This window comes from Heloderma suspectum, chromosome 4 (assembly GCF_057233095.1).
Source record: "Heloderma suspectum isolate Gila_16-S chromosome 4, 16-S_ref, whole genome shotgun sequence".
Taxonomy (NCBI): Eukaryota; Metazoa; Chordata; class Lepidosauria; order Squamata; family Helodermatidae; genus Heloderma; species Heloderma suspectum.
This window is the reverse complement of record NC_139461.1, coordinates 239,367,111-239,386,840: the sequence shown is the minus strand read 5'-3', so window position 1 is coordinate 239,386,840 and position 19,730 is coordinate 239,367,111. Positions and strand designations below refer to the sequence as shown.

At 46.3% G+C, this 19,730-nt stretch overlaps 1 protein-coding gene across 3 annotated transcripts in view; it reads right to left on the bottom strand.

Moving 5' to 3' along the window:
- The window catches only part of EPS8L3 (EPS8 signaling adaptor L3), a 32,269-nt gene extending 12,782 nt beyond the window's left edge, over positions 1–19,487 (bottom strand). Inside the window, exons 1-13 of one of the 3 annotated variants that reach the window (XM_084852862.1) lie at positions 19,323–19,467; positions 17,976–18,077; positions 17,186–17,293; positions 15,586–15,643; positions 13,477–13,541; positions 12,106–12,170; positions 10,763–10,921; positions 10,450–10,599; positions 9,600–9,676; positions 9,014–9,189; positions 6,156–6,232; positions 5,290–5,407; positions 2,001–2,065 (exon numbers count right to left, since the gene is read on the bottom strand). In XM_084852862.1, coding sequence (XP_084708988.1) covers positions 2,001–2,065; positions 5,290–5,407; positions 6,156–6,232; positions 9,014–9,189; positions 9,600–9,676; positions 10,450–10,599; positions 10,763–10,921; positions 12,106–12,170; positions 13,477–13,541; positions 15,586–15,626 — 993 coding nt within the window. In that variant the 5' untranslated portion in view covers positions 15,627–15,643; positions 17,186–17,293; positions 17,976–18,077; positions 19,323–19,467. Of the gene's footprint in view, positions 1–2,000; positions 2,066–5,289; positions 5,408–6,155; positions 6,233–9,013; positions 9,190–9,599; positions 9,677–10,449; positions 10,600–10,762; positions 10,922–12,105; positions 12,171–13,476; positions 13,542–15,585; positions 15,644–17,185; positions 17,294–17,975; positions 18,078–19,322 lie in introns of all 3 variants that reach the window. The other 2 variants (XM_084852861.1, XM_084852860.1) reach the window with 2 other exon arrangements.
- Between the last annotated feature and the right edge of the window lie 243 nt (positions 19,488–19,730).

The window sequence follows — 19,730 nt, the reverse complement described above, 5'->3', positions numbered from 1 at the left end:
CTTTGCTCGACCTTGCGTGGTACTTGGTGCTGGCTGAATAGAAACAATAGGCGAATAGTCCCAGTCGCTGGCCAGAAAGTGAGCAGCTGCCAAGGAACTTGGCTCCACCTTCCCCAGCCAGCAAAAACACTGCCCCAGCTCTCAGTTGCCCTGTGGCTGCACAGACTATAACTGGATTTAATGGATCACTATTTGGTAATATAAATTGCAATCACAGAGTACCTGATCTGGATTGGGACCACAGTAGGGCAAGGGGGAAATGGGGTTAAAGCCCACCTACCCCTCACACTAGGGTCCTGATCCAGATTGGGTCCCTTGCACTTACTCTAGAGTAAAACAGAAAAAATACGTAGCTGCTAGCTACACCTTTAATGTCTGCTTTGGCCTCAGAGAAGGGTGCTCTGGCCACTGTCAATAGCCAGAGGACCGAGAACCAATGGGGAGTGGCACCTTCTCTGTCCCAACAAGAGCACCAGCAAAGGAAAATGAGCCTGGCCCCAGACTGGATGTCAACACTCCTTCAATTGTCCTGACATTGTTGTCAAACTGATCTCCCTCCTCTGTCCTCTCCCTCCACTCCCTTTCTCTTGTGTGTCTTGAATTTAAGGCTCAAGCTACAGGCTGTGTTCATTACCTGTAGCTTCTCCTCCCCACACATGTTTTTCACATAAAGCAGGTTCTCAGGCTGCCATCTCCAATGGGAGATCAACAAAGCTGCCCTTATCATGTATTTGAATGGTATGGTAAATAAATACATTTAATGTATTTAATGTACATTATGTATTTATTAAATACTTTAATAAATAATAAATGTATTTATTAAATACTTTAATAAATACATTAAACAAACAAGGGGAGGGGGTCATCTTAACCCAAAGCCAGGGAACCTTTTTCAGCCCAAGGATTGAATTGCAAAGGGGGGGGGGGACACATTCCATCTGCAGGTGGGGCCAGATGTGATTGTTGCCATTTTGAGCCTACTGAGAAGCAAGGACAAGGCTTCTGCATGTCTGCTCTAAGGTAAGTGAAATCACACAACAGCACTCTCAAACAGCATCCTGAATACCAAGTCTCTGTATGTGTTCTCACAGGTAGGCAGGGCTCCTGCCTGCAAGATGCACACCTCAAGTTCTTTACAGCAGCTTGATTCTTTGCAGGGTATTAAAAGGTTAATTGCCCTTAAATATCCTCTTCTCATCAGTGATGGGGGATAATAGCCAAAGAAGCTTGTGGGCCACCTGAGGAACCCCTGGGGACAGCTGCATCTGGCCCATGGACAGTATGGTGTAGTGGTTAGAGTGTTGGACTGGGGACACCTAGGGTCTTGTCCCCACTCAGCTATGACGCTCACTGCATGACTCTGGGCCAGTCACTGACTCTTAGCCTAACTACCTCACAGGATTGTTGTAAGGATAAAATGGAGAGGAGGACCACGTAAGCCACCTTGGGCTCCTTGCAAGAGGAAAAAAGGTGGGATAGAAATGTAATAATAAATAAAAATGGGCAGGATGGTCTCCATGCCTGTCTTAGCCCTTTATTTTCTGCTTATTTCCCATTTCCAAATTCCTGTCTTTAGCTGTTTTTAGACCCCTGGCAGAAAAAGAAGCAGATGGGAAAGGAGGACAATTTGGATTTGGATAAAAAAGCAGGATAAAAATATAAGAAACATGGTATTAGATACTCCATCCAATTAGATATAGCACTCAACATACAGGTACATTCTATGCCCCATCTTCTCCACCCCCACATTCCTTCTCCCACTCCCACAGTTCTGCGATGGGAGTGGGAGAAGGCCAAAATATTTCCCCCCAAAACAAATCCACCATTGACCTCTCCATTTGCAGTGAATGACTGCAGCTGGTCACAATGCAGCTCTTTGTGCTGCTGTCCTAGATGCCAGCATCTAGGACAGGGAAGAAGAGTCTTTCCCTTGAGAAATGCAACCAGCTTTGCTGGTGTTGGAGTAATTTCTGCCAAGGTCACACAGGCTGTAGACCTACCAGCAAATTGAGGCTGTATTTGATCTTTTGGAAACAGTTCTCAAATTCAGGCTGTGGAGGCAGTGCTGCAGAACCAGAGAGATAATTAGAGGTTAGTCAGCTCAACCAGAAGATAAGGCAAAAGGAAGGCTACAGACAGGTAGCTCTTCCCATGCAAGAGACTCTGGCCCATAACAAGTATAGAGCCCTGAGAAAAATAGTATCAATGCATACACACAATTCACAACCTGATCTACACTCCAGTTAAGCCACAATAACAGGATTTGTATTGTGATCAGTGCTTTTTAACTGGTTCATAAACTATCTAAATGTAAGGGTGAGGAGAAAAATGGCCAGGTTTATGAATGACACAAAATTATTCAGGAGTGTGAAAAACAAGCAGGCTGTAAAGAGTTCCACAAATATATCTCCAAACTAAGTGACTGGGCAACAAATGGCAAATGAGGTTCAATACAGGCAAGTGTAAAGAGATCCTCACTGTGACAAAAATCTTAACCTCACCTCTATACTGATGGGGTCTGAAATAGCTGTGACTAATCAGGACAGAAAGTTTGGGGTCATGGTGGACAGCTCAGTGGCATTGTCAACAGTGGCATTGTGTTCAGCAGTTGTGAAAGGTAAAGTCCATGCAGGAAATTATTAAGAAAGGAATTGAAACTAAACTGCTGGTACTGAAATACCCATATTCAAATTGTAATAACAAGACTTGGGTCATCCCAACAAATTGACTAGTAGTAGATTCAGGACAGGTGGAAGAAATTACTTCCTCATGCAATGCACAATCAATATACAGAATTAGCTGCGTCAGGGGTGTGATAATGGCCATTTGCTTAGATGGCTAGAATCTGACCCAGAATGGCTCTCCCTCTCCATGTGGGGAAGATCTGCAAAGTGGTAGTGAACATGGAATTCTGACAGAACTGTGAATATTTGTACAATCATACCATCACAGAGCTCCCTGACTATAAGAGTATATGTCTTCTTGATGCATTGTAATGTGCCTGCAAATGTTATACAGCAGATCTCAAAGGGTCAGTTTGACCCAGATAGGTTGGCCAGACCAAGGAAGGGCTCTGAAATTAGGACCGAGAAGAGGCATGCAAGCAATCACTGTTTTATTGTTTAAATTACCATTTTCCAAGCAGTCTGAAATCCACGAGAGCAGGCCTAGGGTAGCTGTATTAGCAAGGCTATCACCTCCACTTAAAAGTTCTGGTCTCTCCACGAGAACACAAAGTCTTCCTTAATTCATCAATTCAAAATCTGTCTTGCTGCTCTGAGTGTGCCTGGAACAAAGAGGCCCCCCACCCACCAGCTGGTGCACTCAGGAGCTGTTTGGTAAAGTGTAGATAAGACAGAATGTAACCTAGCAACTGGCTCAGGGAGCTGTAAAGGCAGATCTTCCCCCTTGGCTAGATTAACTACAGCAGCTGCTTATACAAGTCCCAAGTGTACTTTTATATCAAAAATATGCTACACATTCTTGGAGGACTCCATAATGAACTGCCTCTACTAAAGCCTTTCCCAACCTGGTGCCCTCCAGATGTGTTGGACTGCAACTCCCATAATTCTCAGCCAGCATGGCCATTGGGGAGGGCTGTTCTATGCAGGAAGGCTGCAGCAGTCTTCTGCTGCATTGCTACTTATTTATTACACTTACATACTGCCCAACAGCTGAGGCTGTCTAGGCAGTTCACAACAATTAAAACCATGAACACAATAAAACCTAATATAAGACTTTAAGAGTTTAAACGCAGCATGCAAAACCAGGGTAAAACCCAACAGGAGTTACAACTCAGCCTGGGTGAAAAGGTGTGTTTTTAGGAGGTGCTTGAAAGATGCCACATTTTCTGCCTGCCGTATTGCATGGGGGAGAGTTTTCCAGAGGGTGGGTGCTGCTACAGAGAAGACCCACAGTTGGGGTTCTTCATGGTGACATTCCTTTCATTTTGGAATGACCAGCAAGGCCTCCTCTGATGATCTTAGATGTTGCCTGGGTATAGATAAGGGAAGGTGGTCTGCTAGGTATCCTGGTCCCAAGTTGTTTAGGGATTTATATGATAATAGCATAACGTTGTACATGGCTCGGTAGCTAATAGGTAACCAGTGCGGTTCTTTTAACACAGATGTTATGTGAACATAGCTAGGTGTCCCAGTGAGGACTGTAGCTGCTGAATTCTGCAGTAAGTGCAGCTTCTGAACCATGCACAAAGGTACCCCCACATAGAGCGTGTTGCAGTAGTCTAATCATGAGGTTACCAGTGCATGGATCACTGTGGCTAGGCTATCCCTATCCAGGAATGGGTGTAGTTGGCAATTGGGTTGGTAATGGTTGCTCTGGGCCACCGAGGCCACCTGGGCCTCCAGTGACAAAGATGCATCCAGGAGCACCCCCAGACTATGGACCTGCTCCTTCAGAGGGAGTGCAGCACCATCCAGAACAGGCAAACACCCCACTTTCCAGACCTGGGAACTGCCAACCCATAGGGTCTCTGTCTTATTGGGATTCAGCTTCAGTTTATTGGCCCTCATCCAAGCCATAACTGCATCCAGGCACCAATTCAGAATGTGCATGGCCTCTCCCAATTCAGATGCCAGAGAAATAGAGCTGGGTGTTGTCAGCATACTGATGACACCTTGACCCAAGTCTCCTGGTGACTGCTCCCAATGGCTTCATGTAGATTTAAATAACATTGGGGACAAGATGGTGCCTTGTGGTACCCCACAGTTCATCTGCCACAGAGCTGAGGTGCGTTCACCCAAGGTTATTCTCTGGAATTGACCTCACAAGTACGAGTTGAGCCACTGCAGAACAGTGCCCCCAACTCACGGAGGTGGTCCAGGAGGATACCGCAGTCAGCACTATCCAAAGTCACTGAGAGATCAAGTAGAAACAGGGTTGTACTCCCTTGCCCCTCTTCCGAAGGTCATCAAGGTGACCAAGGCCAATTCTGTACCAAAACCAGACCTGAATCCAGACTGGAATGGATCCAGATAATCCGTTTCATTCAAAGGTACCTGCAACTGAGATGACACCACTCTCTCGAGCATCTTACTCAAGAACAACGTAATGGACGATAGTTAGCATAGATCTCTGGATCAAGGGAGGGTTTTTTCAGGACTGGCCACACCACTGCCTTGAAGGAGGCACTAGGGACCACCCCATCACACAGTGATGTGTTCGCCACTCCCCTGATCCATCCTTCCTCCAGTACCTCACCTCCCTTGTCCTGGGAAGTCTATTTTCCAAGAGGCTCCCTTCAGAAACTCATGGTTGCCTCTTACTCACCTTCTTGAATTTTCTTTTTTGATTTCTTTTTCTGCTTGTTGTGACTCAGGGAGCCACTAGCCTCCTGTAGCTTCCCTACAAAGATTTCAATGTCACTCAGGACATGGTTCAGGATCTCCTGTGCCCGGGAGAGGAATAAAAATAGAAGCTGAATTGGCCGCTACATCAACTGTCTCATGCTAAAAGTTGTTTTTTAAGGAATCGCTGGGAGTGCAATTTCTCCCAGGCAACATTCAGGGGCTTAGCATTGCAGGCTATTGGTTGGATCCAGACTTAGTCATGCTTAGAGCAGACCTATTAAGATCAACTGGATTTAAGTAAGACATAATTAAAGTCCCATTGATTTCAATTGGTCTGCAAGCATGACTAAGTCTGGATCCAACTCTGTTTTATACAGGCTGATTATCTTTCCCTTTCACTTCACTTGGTCTCCATCTTGAATCTGGAAAAATAAATCTCAAAGGAGGAGGCAAGTAAATTAGCCATAGAGTGAGATTTTCTGTACATCGGCTATAATTGCTCCAATTTCAGAAATAACCCCTGAACGAAAGGATTACAGCTGTCCTGTGTCCTGGTTTTCTAATATTCTTTCCAAACCAGTTTTTGAGTTCTCTCCCCATATGTCCCCAGAAGAGGGGGTGCTTCTTGACTGCACCATGTATTGTTCAAAGCAGCCAAATGCATAAGTCTGCTGAAAGGGCATTCCTTCTGTCCCTCTCCCAGGCCATGTACCTTTCCTGCCCTACATATTTGAATGACAACCTCCTGCACTCCAGGTCCCCACAGTCTAGAAACATCACAGGGAAAGGTGCTTTGTTCAGGAGCTAGCAGAATTTGGTATGCATGGAAGGACCAAAAGTACTTACAGCATCTCTCTGTATTTCCGACATCATCTCAGGAGGCCCAGGATCTTCCCAATGCTGGTCAAGTGGCTGTTCAGCGTCTACAATGATCAAAGATCAGTAATGGATGTGCCACAGCAGGAAGGGTTTCCATTTGAACTCTCTGCCCAAGTGGTACATCCCTCAGTTGCTTTTAATCCAAAGGCCCAAGTAATGGCCTGGAAGTAAGACTTCGCCACAGCCACCAAGTGGTGAGAGAGGTGAGTGGGAGTCTTGGCCAGGCCATTACTGGCCAGCATCTTCTGGTGCTGGCAGAGGGTTTGGCCTGCACCATGCATCCCTAGTCTATCCCTGTGGTGCCACCAAGCAATGCCAGGAAGCAGTGGTGGAGAACCTGTGGTCCTCCAACTCCCATCAGCTTCAGACAGCATGGCAATGGTCAGGGGTGATGCGAATGGTCCAGCATGATCTGGAGGGCCTAGGTTCCTCATACCTGCCAAACAGTAAAGTGTGCTGGTTTTAGTTTCCTTTGTGTACCTCAAAAGCTGACCCATGCACCAGAGAAAGACAGAACACCAGACTGGACTGCTGATCAGCTCATTAGTCATCAGGTGATAAATGTACATCACTCAATGACTTGATGACTTACAACTAAACTGCCTGCACTCTGAAGTATTGCATTTGTGGCAAAGTGAGATGAAAGTGCTCTTCAGCATTGGCACTATAAGGTTTGTTTCCCACATTGCAAGTCATCACTTGATGCTGCCGTGATGGACTGACGAACATCCACATGTGAACTCACCCATAGTACTTATCTTTATGTACTGCAGGTCAGTGCTGATTTAACCAAGAGCTGACCTGCAGCATTTACATGGTCGCCATTTGGAAATTGGTGTAAGAACCACCAGGACTGAAGTCTAAAGCCACAACGCAGCGCCTCATGCGGCTCCAAACAAAGCGGTAGCTGCCCAACCTCCGTGTTTGCATTCCAGTATTTTATTTTAATTGGGAGATCCATAACTGATCTCCCACATAATGAGTAGTTTGGCCCCAACACACTATCTGTGTGCTAATGCACTACCATTTTCTAGCTCTGTTTATCCTGAAGTCTTTGGCCTTCTATGCAACGTTGGTACTAAGACGGGAGTAGAATTTCAGGACAAAAATGGTGGGGGAAGGTTTAAACCTCCCTCCTGAGTGCTGTGGTCTCAATCTGAATTAGGCTGCATGTGCCTACTTGAGAGTAAGTAAAACTATAATGCATAGCTACACTATGCGTGATTAGACAAACATTTTGTTTGGCCCTAGGAATCACCAGAACCCAGAAGGTTAGTATGATGTACTGCCTAGAGTCTTGGGCTTAGACCAGGGAGAACACTGGGATTCAATTCTCACACAGCCATGAAGCTCAGTGGGGGAGCTTGGATCACTCTTTCAGCCTAACCTACCTCATGGGGGTGGCACGGGGGGTGTACGTACACATGCACACACACACACACACCATAGCGTGCAGCGAAGGGAAGATTTAAACCTCCCCTCCTTGGGCCTGCTGAGAACAGGGGATGGGATAGAATTGGTGTGTGTGTGTGTGTGTGTGTGTGTGTTCATTCATTCATTCATTCAGACTGCCTTTTCCTTGCTGCTATTAGCAATGAGGAAACCATGATCTATAGCAGGATCCCTAGGAGGAGGGGAAGCTTAAAGCCTCTCCCCCACCTAGGGCTGTACAGATTTTGTTAAATCTCTTCCATCTTTGTTCCACGGATTCTTAGGAGTCTTTTGTTCCATCATCTGCTCATTGACAGAATCAATTTTTTTTAAAAAAAAACCCTAGCATTTTATTCTACTTGCACTAATCAGCATGAGTTAATGCGTGTTAGCGCAAATCCCCCCCAAAAGTGAAAAACCAGTCTGCAGAATCCATGTGACTTGGGAAAAGCCAGTTCTCTGCAGAATCCACAGGGTGGATTCATAAAAATCCAAACTCATTTGACTCCATTGAGTATTTCTCCGACAGCCCTACACCCGTCCCAGGGATCCTGATACGGATCGCTGTTTCCTTGCTGCTAATAGTGACCTGCATCAGGATCGCTGGGTGGAGGGTGAGGTTAAATGGAATTCTGCAGTTCCGAAGCAGACTTCAGCCAGATCCCACCAGCCCTCTGTCCACCTCCTGCCATGTCCACAAAGCAGCTTCTTGCACTCTTGGTTTGGCACTGTGGTGCATAACAGGGAGCACTAGAAGCATCCCTGGGAAAGGCAGGCAGTTCCTAATTCAGCCTTCCCCAACCTGGCGGCCTCCAGATGCTGTGGACTTCAAATCCCATCAGCCCCAACCAGCATGCCCAATGGTTGGGAATCCTGGGAGTTGTAGTCTAAAACATCTGAAGGGCTCCAGGTTGGGGGAGGCTGTCCTAACTCCATGATGAGCACAGGAAGCTATGCAGATTCTCTGGCTGGTCCTACAATAACACCCTTTTAGCTGATGGGCAATGATGAACCTGGCTGAACCACCTCTTCCTACGTAATGGTGAAGATGACTTGGGCCTTGGGCAGTGGGGACAATTGGCCTAAAAGCTGGCATCCAACAGGATAGTCTTTCAACTCTAAGGGTGCATCTGTCACCAGTGCAGTCATACACCAGCTGTGTGCCAATTCCCAGCATACTCATGCAAGTGGTACTGCTGTGGGATCCAGCCTGCAGACCAATGCTGTAGCTGGGAGCTGATGGAGCGGGGGGGAGGGGGTACCATCAGGAATGCTGGCATTAGGTCATTCCTGCTTTAGGAAATACAATGTACCCATCACCCCTTTCCTGATGCATTCAGATCATGGGAGATACAAATGTTGCCTTATATTACAAAAGGGGATTGTAAAATCACCAAAATTGTTGCGGATGGGAACTGGGCTAGATTTCCAAGGATGCTGCTCCTGCCTCTGCCGAGGGACTTGTGTTGGAGAGGACGGGTGGTATGGCCCTGCTGCCATTTGGTCCTGGGGAATCTGTGGGGGGTTGCCAGCCCGGCTCTGCTGGAACAATATGTTCTCCAGGTTGCTCCTGACAAGGGAATTAAGAATACATGCTTGAATCCTTGAGAAAAGCAGTGGGGCGGGGTGGGGGGTTTTAGATAATCCAGCAATAATCTTTAACCTATAGAGGCTAGGAGAGCACAGCACTGATGGAGCCTCCTCTGAAGAGTTTGGCTACATTGAAGGTCATGGGCATGGAAGAAAAGGTGCCCTGTCTTGACATGCTTTCCAAGCAAGAGAGGGGGAATTCCACAGCCTGAAGGCCAAGGCAGACATTTCTTTACATTTTTACTCTAGACTAGGCACAGGAAGGCTGATCTGGATCTTAAAAGGCGCCCCCCCCCCAGCTAGGATCCCAATCTGGATTAGCTGCCTTGAGTGTCATTTTTGGCAGGAAGGTAGGATAGAAATGAATTAGTTAAATAAATAATTTTTTACCTGAGCAAGTCGTGATTGTGCTGTTCACCTCTCCACGCCTCAATGACCTTCTCCAAATTAGTCTTCAACAGATCAGCCTACAGGAAAGGAAAAGCACTGCAGCAGGTCTATCACTTTTCAGCAAAACCTACCAGAGCTCCCCAACCAAGGCCTTCCTGTATTCCCAGCTTCAGGCACGCTCCAAGATGGAACTGCCAGTTACTCTGCCATACAGAGATCACTCTCCATTCCTTTGACAATGGCAGCAGGAATCAGCCTTTTGCCCTGGGTGGCCTTCTCATCCCCTTGGGAGGGATTCTGCCACTGGGTCAGGGAAGCCCTCTTAGCTCATAGCTATGCAGAATGTCAGATGCACGCTTGAGCAGTCCTGAATGCAGTGAACACAGGAGACTGAAACAATGCAGTTACTTAATCTCTGACTCTCAGTCTCTCATTCACACATTCATATTTTATCTCTGCCACTTCCCCATGGTGGAAACAACACACGTGCAATTGCACTTAATGCATGCTTTAAGTAGCATCCATGCAGGGCCAATCAGAACTGGAACCATGGAGAGGGGATTCAAACCATGCCTTCCCTGGTCCTGATGAGACAACTGCTATTTGCCACAGGAGGAAATCTGGCAAGCAGCAGCTGGGGATGGGGTAGGCAGACGTGTGGTGCAGGGAGAAAAAAGTAAAATCCCCTTCCTATGTGCCAGGGCCCCAATTGGGACCCACCACGCCTGCTGTTAAAAAGAACAGACACATTGAACGCAATCATGCGTTGAACGTTAACATGTAGTTGACCCTAAGCCTCCTACAAAGTCTCTTTCCCCCCTCCCTCACTCCAGGTCCTAGAACTGCTCACTCCAATCTCCTCGCACTGAAAGAGCAGGATACTGGCCCTGCGCAGGTTCGTTTCTTTCACGGTGATGGCCAAAATGGAGTTGTAAATGCAGCTGTCAAGGATACATTCACATTCCTGGATGGATTGCAGGGGATAGCATTCCAGCTCTTCCTGTAGGCAAAGGAAAGAATCAGAATGCAGACAGCAGCTGAATGGGCCATTGGGGACTCCCCAGAAAGGAATTCTGGCTCTCCCAGCCTTCCATGTTCCTCACAACTTGTCATCCCCCTTGGCACAAGTGGTGTGCAACCTAGGACAAAGGAGCTCTGCTTACCTCTGCCTCGATGTCAGCCAGCAGCAAGGTATGATCCTTCACCTGCAAAAGCATGGCTTGTCCCCACACCTGGCCTTGGGCATCCATCATCTTGAGCCGGTCAATACAGTTCTCTACATTGCTAATTTCTTTGCCATCAAGATGGGTAGTAAGAAGGTGCTGGGGATAGAAGTCAGTTTCAATCATCACAGTAGGTAATCTGAGCACATGCACTCGTGGTTCCTATGAGAGGGACCAGGAGGTACTACACAGAACTGTCTGCTGTGCTGTGCTGTGCTGTGTTAGCCTTCCCATTAAATTGCATGGGTCTCCATAACGGCTAAAAGCTTCAATTGATTTAATCAGTAAGTTAATCAACAAAAACTTCAGTTGAATCTGTGGAGGAAATTGTAATCAGCAGGGGCAAATTAAAACGGATGGTGTTGTGTAATAAGGCCACACGTTTCTTTCTAAGCCTAATTTGATTCTGGTATGTTACTGTAATAAGGAATGGAAAATAAAATATTAAAGACAGCCCTTCTTCCTACCAATGAGTAAATGCTTTTGTTTTTTAAATTGTACATTATCTTAACACTTCCTTAAACCTCTAAAAAACCCCACACACGCCCTATATTTAGGTTTCAGTTATATGCTAATCTACTTAAATTTATTTGATGAATTGGTTAAAAGGCAGATAGTCAGTCAAATAACCAGTCTGTAATGAGTTGACAGATGAATTCTTCTAATATCGGACCTCAGAGTACCTTTGAATCTGAGACTGTAGACCAACTCTCCTTTCAAGCATTTCAATAAAGGGGGGGAGAGGCAAGAGCACAATGGCAGACTCTGCCCCAACCTATCTGCATTATGCATACAGTCCAGAGCTTTCCAATTGCACAGAGAGATCCCTCTTCACATGCAGTTGTACACGCAGGTGCTCTCAAATGGTTGTGTGTAGGCTGTGGATGGGGCCAGCTGCTGTGGTTTTGCTCCCCCCGCCCAAGCATGATCATTTGAACATCTGTAAGTGGCTAGCTAGAGCCAGAGAGTTGATGGCCCTTATGGCCTCCTGTGGGAGAGGGCCTTGTAGGGCATTTAATCCAGTTTCCTGATACAGGAAAACTAAAGCTACAGCACCCCAACAGATGGCTATCCAGCAAGGGAGAGCCCACCACCCCTCTAGGTAATTGACATCATTACCTATTGTGTGGGGCCACCAGTGGGCTAGCAAACTGGGGGGAGGGGGGTTGTGTGGAGTCACCAACTGAATGAACTGACACTGTCACATGAATCCTATACACCTATCTGCTGCAAGCTGGAAAAAACAGAACAGGATTTTCCGTGTTTCCTCAGGTTTCCCCTACCTCTACCCGGTGCTGGAAGTCATGTTGCTGCTTTATTATAGTTTCAGAGTATTCTTTCCGCTGCTCTGTGAGGGAAAGAAAGAACAGACAGAGTGAAGAAAGCAAGTGCAAGAGATGCTCTGTGTTGCCAGGTGTGTGAGTATCCTCACATATGTACAAGAATCAAAGGCCTCTGTATGAGGTACAAGACCTTTCCCATTCTCGTATGCAGTGCATGAGAATTCAGGGTTGTTGAGTATCGATCAAACTTTGGCTCCAACTATTAATTAGGAGGGCAGCCTGGCAGCAGTTTCTAGTGTGGCCAGTGGGTTTCAAGCAAGAGCATAAGTGGGAGAGAGTGCAGTGGGTGGGTGGAATGGGTGTAGGGCAGTGGAGGCTGGTGGCTCTGTTGTCAGTGGGGCAGTGACTCCACTCCAGGTCTCAGAACCTTGGATAGCTCCTTTAGAGTTCTGACTGAAACCCAGAGCAGATTCACTGCCCCACTGACATCAGAGCCACCAGCCTCCACTGGGGTGGGGTTTCTACTGGTTTTGTTGTCCCAGCTGGGAATGATCTGCTGTGCAAACTAGGGAGAATTCTTGATTTTTTTTTTTTTAGTTGTTTTTTTTTTTTTGCAAGGAGGAAGAAGAGAACAGAAAGGGGGGGCAGGGCCAGCATCAAGAGTAGGCATGGTTGGGCACCTGCCAGGGGCCTACACTTCAGCAGGGGCCCACTAACAAGACCCTCCTGGAGTTGCTCCTCCTCTTCACCATTGCACCCTGCTTGTTCACCTGCCTCTCTCTTTGCCCCAGTCAATGGTGGTGGTGAGAAGGAGCAGCAGTAGATGCCGCTGCCGACTTGCTCAGTGACACTGTGCTTGTCAAACAAGCAAGTGGTAGCAATGATGAGAAAGAGGAGGAGGAGCAATAGCAACGGGTGAAAATGGCAGGGAGAAGGTAGAATGACCGAGGGAGGGGCCTCACTGAGGGTGTCTTGCCCAGTGGCCCTCAGAAACCTGGAACTGGCACTGGGGAAACCCTCCACCCCTCTAAACCAGCATACTGTACATGTGAGGAACAACTGATATGCCTGGGTTCATTGCTGCTTGCCTGAGGCAAGAAAGGGAAATCATCATGGAAAATGGCAACCATCTCTCTGAGGCACTTTCTTGGGGCAAAGTGGCTTATGGTACTGCTGTGAGAGAAAGAGAAGTGCAGGGAGAGCTACTATGGGCTTCTCTCTCTCTCTCTCTCTCCTTGCCCCCCCCCCCATATGAAAGCGCTAAACAAAAGCTGAGGCATTTGTGGTTCTAGGAGATAAGGATTCCAGCTTAATAAGCTGGACACACACTGGAGATGTGGAATGAGGGAGAGAAGAGCAGTCTATCCTTACGGTAAATGGACTTGCCACTTGGCCTGGACATGCTGTTGGCTTTGTTGAAGCTGCTCTCAGTTTCACTGTGGAGAAAGCAAATAGACACGTGGTTCTGAAATGTCTGCCAGTTTTTGAAATGTCTAAAGATATTCACTTTCACCCACCTTAAATTTCCTCATCCCTTCTCAGCTGCTACACGGAGCCGGTCTGGGGACCGACCATGCAGCTTCCATCATCAGCAAATGTTGCCTTGTCTATCTGGATCAGGCTGCAGACTTGATACAGAAGTGTCAATGGGTGCTCTTGATAGATGTGGAACTCTTGGGGGTCTTAATAGTGTTCAGTTAACAAATTCAATCCTCACTCAAGCCATGGAGCTCGCTGAGTGACTTTGGGCCAGTCACCATCTCCCAACTTAACCTACCTCACAGGGTTGTTATAAGGATTTTAAAAAATGGGCTGCAGGTAACCATGTACCTTGATGAACATCAAGGTAACCTTGAGCTCCTTGGAGGACAGGAGGGCTATGCATCTAAGAAATAAACATTAACTAGCAATAGGGTTGAAAAGATAAAACATTCAGACTGCCATGGGAAATAAATAGTATTTTGTATTTGTAAACCACAGTGTCTTAAGTAAAACATGACATCTCTCTATGGCCCAGTTTTGGAGTTACTTTTTAAAGTTCTCATGCCCAGGTAGTGTGAGATTATGAGCCAAAAGTGGCATCCTCAACTGTCCTAGCTTAAGCACCAATTCTTCGATGCAACGTTGGCATTAAACAGGAGCAAAGACTACTGTGGCACCTAAATGATTGTGGACTGAGCTTTCCCGGGCAAGACACAACTTTGTCAGAAGAGAGACTCTTGCCTACAAAAGCTCATGTCTCAATGCATTTGGTAGTCTTTAAGGTACTACAGGACTCTTTGTTGTTTTTACTGCTACAAGCTCAAATGGCTATTTGTTATATTCAAAAGCGAAATTCAGAAGGCACAATGAGTACACTCTAGTACAATGCATAGTGATGGAGAACACTGCATGAAAGGACAAGTAACAACACCCCAGACTTTCTACTGTCTGTCATAGAGATGTCGGAGAAATCAGCAATGGAATAAAATGTGTTCAGATTTCTCTGAATCTGATCTGTAGAGTCCGCAGCAGACCGTCTTTTCCCATCACATGGATTCTGCAGACTTGTGGACCAGGTTTTTTTTAGTTTTCAGAGTTTTATGCAAATTCCATCATGGAAAAAGCACCAGCTGAAAATACGATTTCCCCCAGAAGCTAAAGCATGAAAATGTGCATTGGGGGCGGGAGGGGGGGGATCACACCTTTGTGCACGTGTGAATTTGCGCAAATTCAGGAACTGGAGAAATCCAGTTCCATCAATGAATGAAAAGCACCTGACAATCCATGCAATGCAGGTAGAATGGATTTTATCTGTACATCCCTAATCTGTCATTACATTTCCATAAGAAGAAAATGGTTTTACATGGCACCAGGCCCAAGTCTGAGGATTTGCAAAAGCTGAGAGTTTTACTCCTTACATGTATTAAGAGCCAATATTAGGGTGGCTCCTGTGTCCTACCGTATAAGAAGGTAGTCCTCTATTTGAAGAGCTGCCCAGTCCAAATCTAGTCTAATGAGGGATCTTGAAGTTGCCATCAACCCTGAACAACTGGATAGCTGACTGAGCAGGCACACTGCTCACCATCATGGTCTTCCCCACTAGGGTGAGACGTGTCTCTATTTAAATTACAGTAATTATTTCCAAGTTAAATCTGTACACATCATTAGCATATGAACATTTTATGTAAATCTGCATCCTCTTCATCCTCCTTTTGGGCGATGCATCTCCTCTTTTTTTGGTGATATGCAAGTGTCCAGCCTAGCCAATATACATACATGCTTCTGACAAAGTGAGATTGCCTGTGCTTCCCCCTAAGATGTGAGCAAAGTCTAGGGTGAATATCAAAGGCTGGGAGCTGATAGAATCCAAACCATCATGATGAAGAAAGGCTCAATTCTAGAGTCCAGGTGCAAGGAAAAATATAACCCAAAGAACCATTTATCGTGGCATGCAGAGTCTTCCAAGATGATAAGATCTTAAAAGATACATTCACTTACTTGTAATAAGGGCCATTCCTACGGCCAAAGAGATCCTCCATCTTCCCAAGTCCAGATCCTGCAGATGACACATCCATCAAAATTCCAAACAGATGCACAATACTCATACACATGAAATCAAATATTTTAGGGGGGGTGCACGCGCGCGCGCGCGTGTGTGTGTGTGTGTGTGCGAGAGAGAGAGAGAGAGAGAGCGCGCACAGTACAAAAAAGTAGAATGTATTATTTATTTACTTTCTTAGGGTGCAATCCTATTCAGATAGGTGGCTGCCTCCAAACTCGGAGGTGACCGCCTATCCAAAGCAGGGCAGGAGAAGCATGGAGGGGATTGTTCCCTCTGCACTTCTCCTGCCCTGCATTTTTGGCTAGACAGCTGACTGTGGCTGTCTAGCTGTGGGAGGGATGAGTGAGGGAGGAGGCTGCTGTGCGACACATTGGATGTATTGTACAGGCATTTCCGCCCTCCCCGCCCCGGAATGCCCCCTGGAATGCCCTTTTTTGGCCGCTCCGCACTCCTCTTGCTAGCGCGGAGGACAGGACTGTTCCGCACTGCCTCCGAGGCAGCGTGGAAGAGGGGGGAGGTCAGTTCTCCAGGAACTGACCTTGGAGGGCAGGCTCCAAGGTCAGTTCCCGGAAAACCTGATATCCTATGGCCATCTAGCCGCTGTCTAGAGGTCATAGGATTGCTGCCTTACAAGATTTATATACCATTCGAGATCTAAATAGATTCCAGAGCAGTGAACAATAAAAGAAAAAAAACACCACAATATTAAAAGTGCATGTGTGTGATTTTTAAAAGAGTATACCAATAAAAAATATGGCTGATCAATCAGGGTAAGCTTGTTGAAATAAAAATGACTTCAGCGGGCACCAGAACCAAAACGATGTTGGTGCCTGCCTGACATCCAGAGGCAGGGTGTTCCACAGAGAGGGACCTAACACAGAGAAGGCTCTACTCTGGGGGGATTCCAACTGGGCCATAGATTCACGCAGAACCACCAGGAGCTTCTCATCTGATGACCTCTTTGACCAGGCAGCTTGGTAAGGAAGAAGGCGCTCTTGTCCCAAGTTGTTTAGGGCTTTATATACTAGTAACAAAACCTTAAATCTGTCCTGGTAGTGAATAGGCAGCCAATGCAAGCTTGCATTGCAAGGAGCTGCAAGCTGAAAAGGGGCAACTCCTGACAACAGATGAGCTGCTGCATTCTGCACTAGCTCCAGCTTCCAGAGCAGTCTTAAGGGCCCATTGCAGTAGTCCAATCTTGAGGTTACTAGCACCTGTACCACTGTGGCCAAACTGTCCCTATCCTGGAGTGGTCATAGCTGGTATGCCAGTTGAAGCTGGTAAAAGGCACTCCAAGCCTCCACGGACACTTGAACCTCCAGCAACAGGGATGGATCTAGGCGTACCCCCAGACTAAAACCTGATCTTTCAGAGGGAGTGCAACCCCACCCAGAACAGGTGATAAACCTCTCTCCCGGACTTGGGAACCACTCACCCACAGGGCTTCCATGTTGTCAGGATTCAGCCTCAGTTTACTGGCTCTCATCCAGCCCATCACTGAGTCTAGGCACTGATCCAGGACTTGCACCACCTCACCTGATTCAGATGTCACAGGGAGATAGAGCTGTGTGTCATCAGCATACCAATGACCACTCCCAGTAGCTTCATGTAGATGTTAAACAACATTGGGGACAAGATGGTACCCTGCAGAAGACCATAGCTCAATTGCCAAGGGGCCAAGTAATAGTCACCCAATGTTACTCTCTGAAATCGACCCTGGAGGTAAGACCAAAACCACTGTAACACAGTGCCGCCAATGCCCAGCCGGAGTCGATCCAGAAGGATATCACTGTTGATGGTATCAAAAGCCAATGAGAGATTGGGTAGAATTAACAGGTTGCATTCCCCCTGTCCCTCTTCCAATAAAGGTCATCCATCAGGGCAAACACAGCTGATTTGGTCCAAGATCCTTTTCACACATACTACTGTCAAATCAGGTATCCCCCATTCTATACCTGTGCATTTGATTTCTCTTTCCTATATGAAGAACATTGCACTTGTCTCTGTTAAATTTCATTCTGCTATTTTCTGCCCAGTTTCCTACCTATCAAGATCATTGTTCCTCTTTTCTAAGGTATTAGCTATCCCACTCAATTTTGTGTCACTTGCAGTTTTGATAAGCATTCCTACCACCTCTTACCCCAAGCTATTAATAAAAATGACATTAATACCAAGGACCTAAGATCTGTCTTCCATACTATGGCTTTTAGATGCCATGTCTTCCTTAATCACCCAGCCCACTAGCTATGCTTGTCTTCTATACATTTGAGCTTTGCATAGAAACGTCACAAGCTGTAAATCGTGTTTCATGGCCTTTTGAACTCACCGTTACAAATTCAGTTTTCTTTTTTATAGCCAACTGAGGATAACACTTCATGCATCTGACAAAATGGCCTCTCTATCCATGAAAGTGTATGCCACAATAAATCTGCAATAAAAACGGCTTCTGTTTGCAACTAACTGGTGTAACTAACACAGCTACCTGTTCTGGAATTTGTCTAATGTCTAAGTACCTCTATTTGGTTTAGTCTTATGTTTCTATGTATACAATATCTGCTTCTTAACAATTGCTGCTGCTCTTCTGATCCAAGTCATTTATTTCTTCTCAACTTTCCAGACAGCTGGGATGTAATCTTAAACTAATAATGACACCCAGAAATGATGGCCTTTAGAATATTTCTATACAAAGCCAAGAAGCTTTGTGTAGGAACCTCAGAAGCTGCCTTTTATATTTCCAGGTCCGAGTGTTCATTTGTCCATCTAACCCAGTGCTATCCATTATTGTTACTATAGTTATTGTTAGATGTGTCTCTCTTAAAAACAAACAAACAAAAATACTTAATACATCTTACAGCAGGGGTTAAAACATACAAAGAGTTAAAACAATTTAAAACAGCTAAAACAATTTAAAAATGCTAAGGCCTTGTAAAACAACTAAATTAATATGCTGTCAAATGCCTGGGAGTAGAAGAAAGTCTTAACCTGGTGCCAAAAAGATGACGAAGTTGGTACCAGGCAGACCTCACTGGGGAGACCATTCCACGGTTGGGGAGCCCACCACCAAAAAGGCCCTCTCCCATGTTGCCATCGTCCTCACCTCCCTTGGAGGAGGGCATCTGATGTTGGCTGAAGTGTACAATTAGGTTCATACCAGGAGAGGTGCTCTGTCAGGTATCTGTGTATTATAACTCTGCAGGCTCTCGAGGCCTCTCCCATTGCCTGTTACTTGGCCTTTTAACTAGAGATGCCGTGGATCAAACCTGGGACCTTCTGTATGCAACACATCTTCTCTACTATTAAGTTAAAGCCCCTACAGAATCAGGGGCCAAATTATGAAAAAAGTTGGTAATTCCCTTTTCTGGAGAGGCCAGAGCATCAGGAGGACTTTTTGTTGCGTGTACAAGTACCACTCCCTTTCAAATTCCAGCTCCAGTACATCCGTTTCCCTGAAGGCAAAGTTCCTCAACTTTCTCCTCCTCACCTGACTCCCATTTCTCTTTTACCATACAACTCCCTAAAGAGATTGCTACTATGGAATTCAATAATCCAGAAGGCCAAAACGTCTGGGAACTGGGCTTGGCTGCCCTTGGATGGTTTGTGAACGAGTAGACTGGGAAAGCCGTGCTGAGTTTCCATCTACGGAGGCTCGGAGATGAAAAAGCAAGCAACGTACCTTCGGAGGGCTGGGGTGATACCACGTACTGCAGAACAGTCACAGGGGGCCTCTTCTGCTGGGCAGAGAATCAGAAAGAAGACCAGGGAAGGAACTGCGCTTGTTCCAGGAGCATGGCTCGAAGTTCAGACTTTGCCCTCTCTCTGCAATGAAGCTTTAATGAGCAGAGTTAAAGGAGGTTGTCGGAAAGGCATGGAGCAATGAATATTCATCAGAGCTTGACATCTGTGTGACGCAGGGGCCCCACCTTTTGCTCTTTGCTCTCTCCTTTGGCTTTTTGCTCTCACCAAGAAAACATCCACGCCCATCAGTAGTGTTGCTGCTGTGACATATTTATCCTAAGCTGCAGCTGTTTCAGATTGGCACACCTCCTTTGCATAGATGCCCCCAAACCAGCGCAGTTCCACA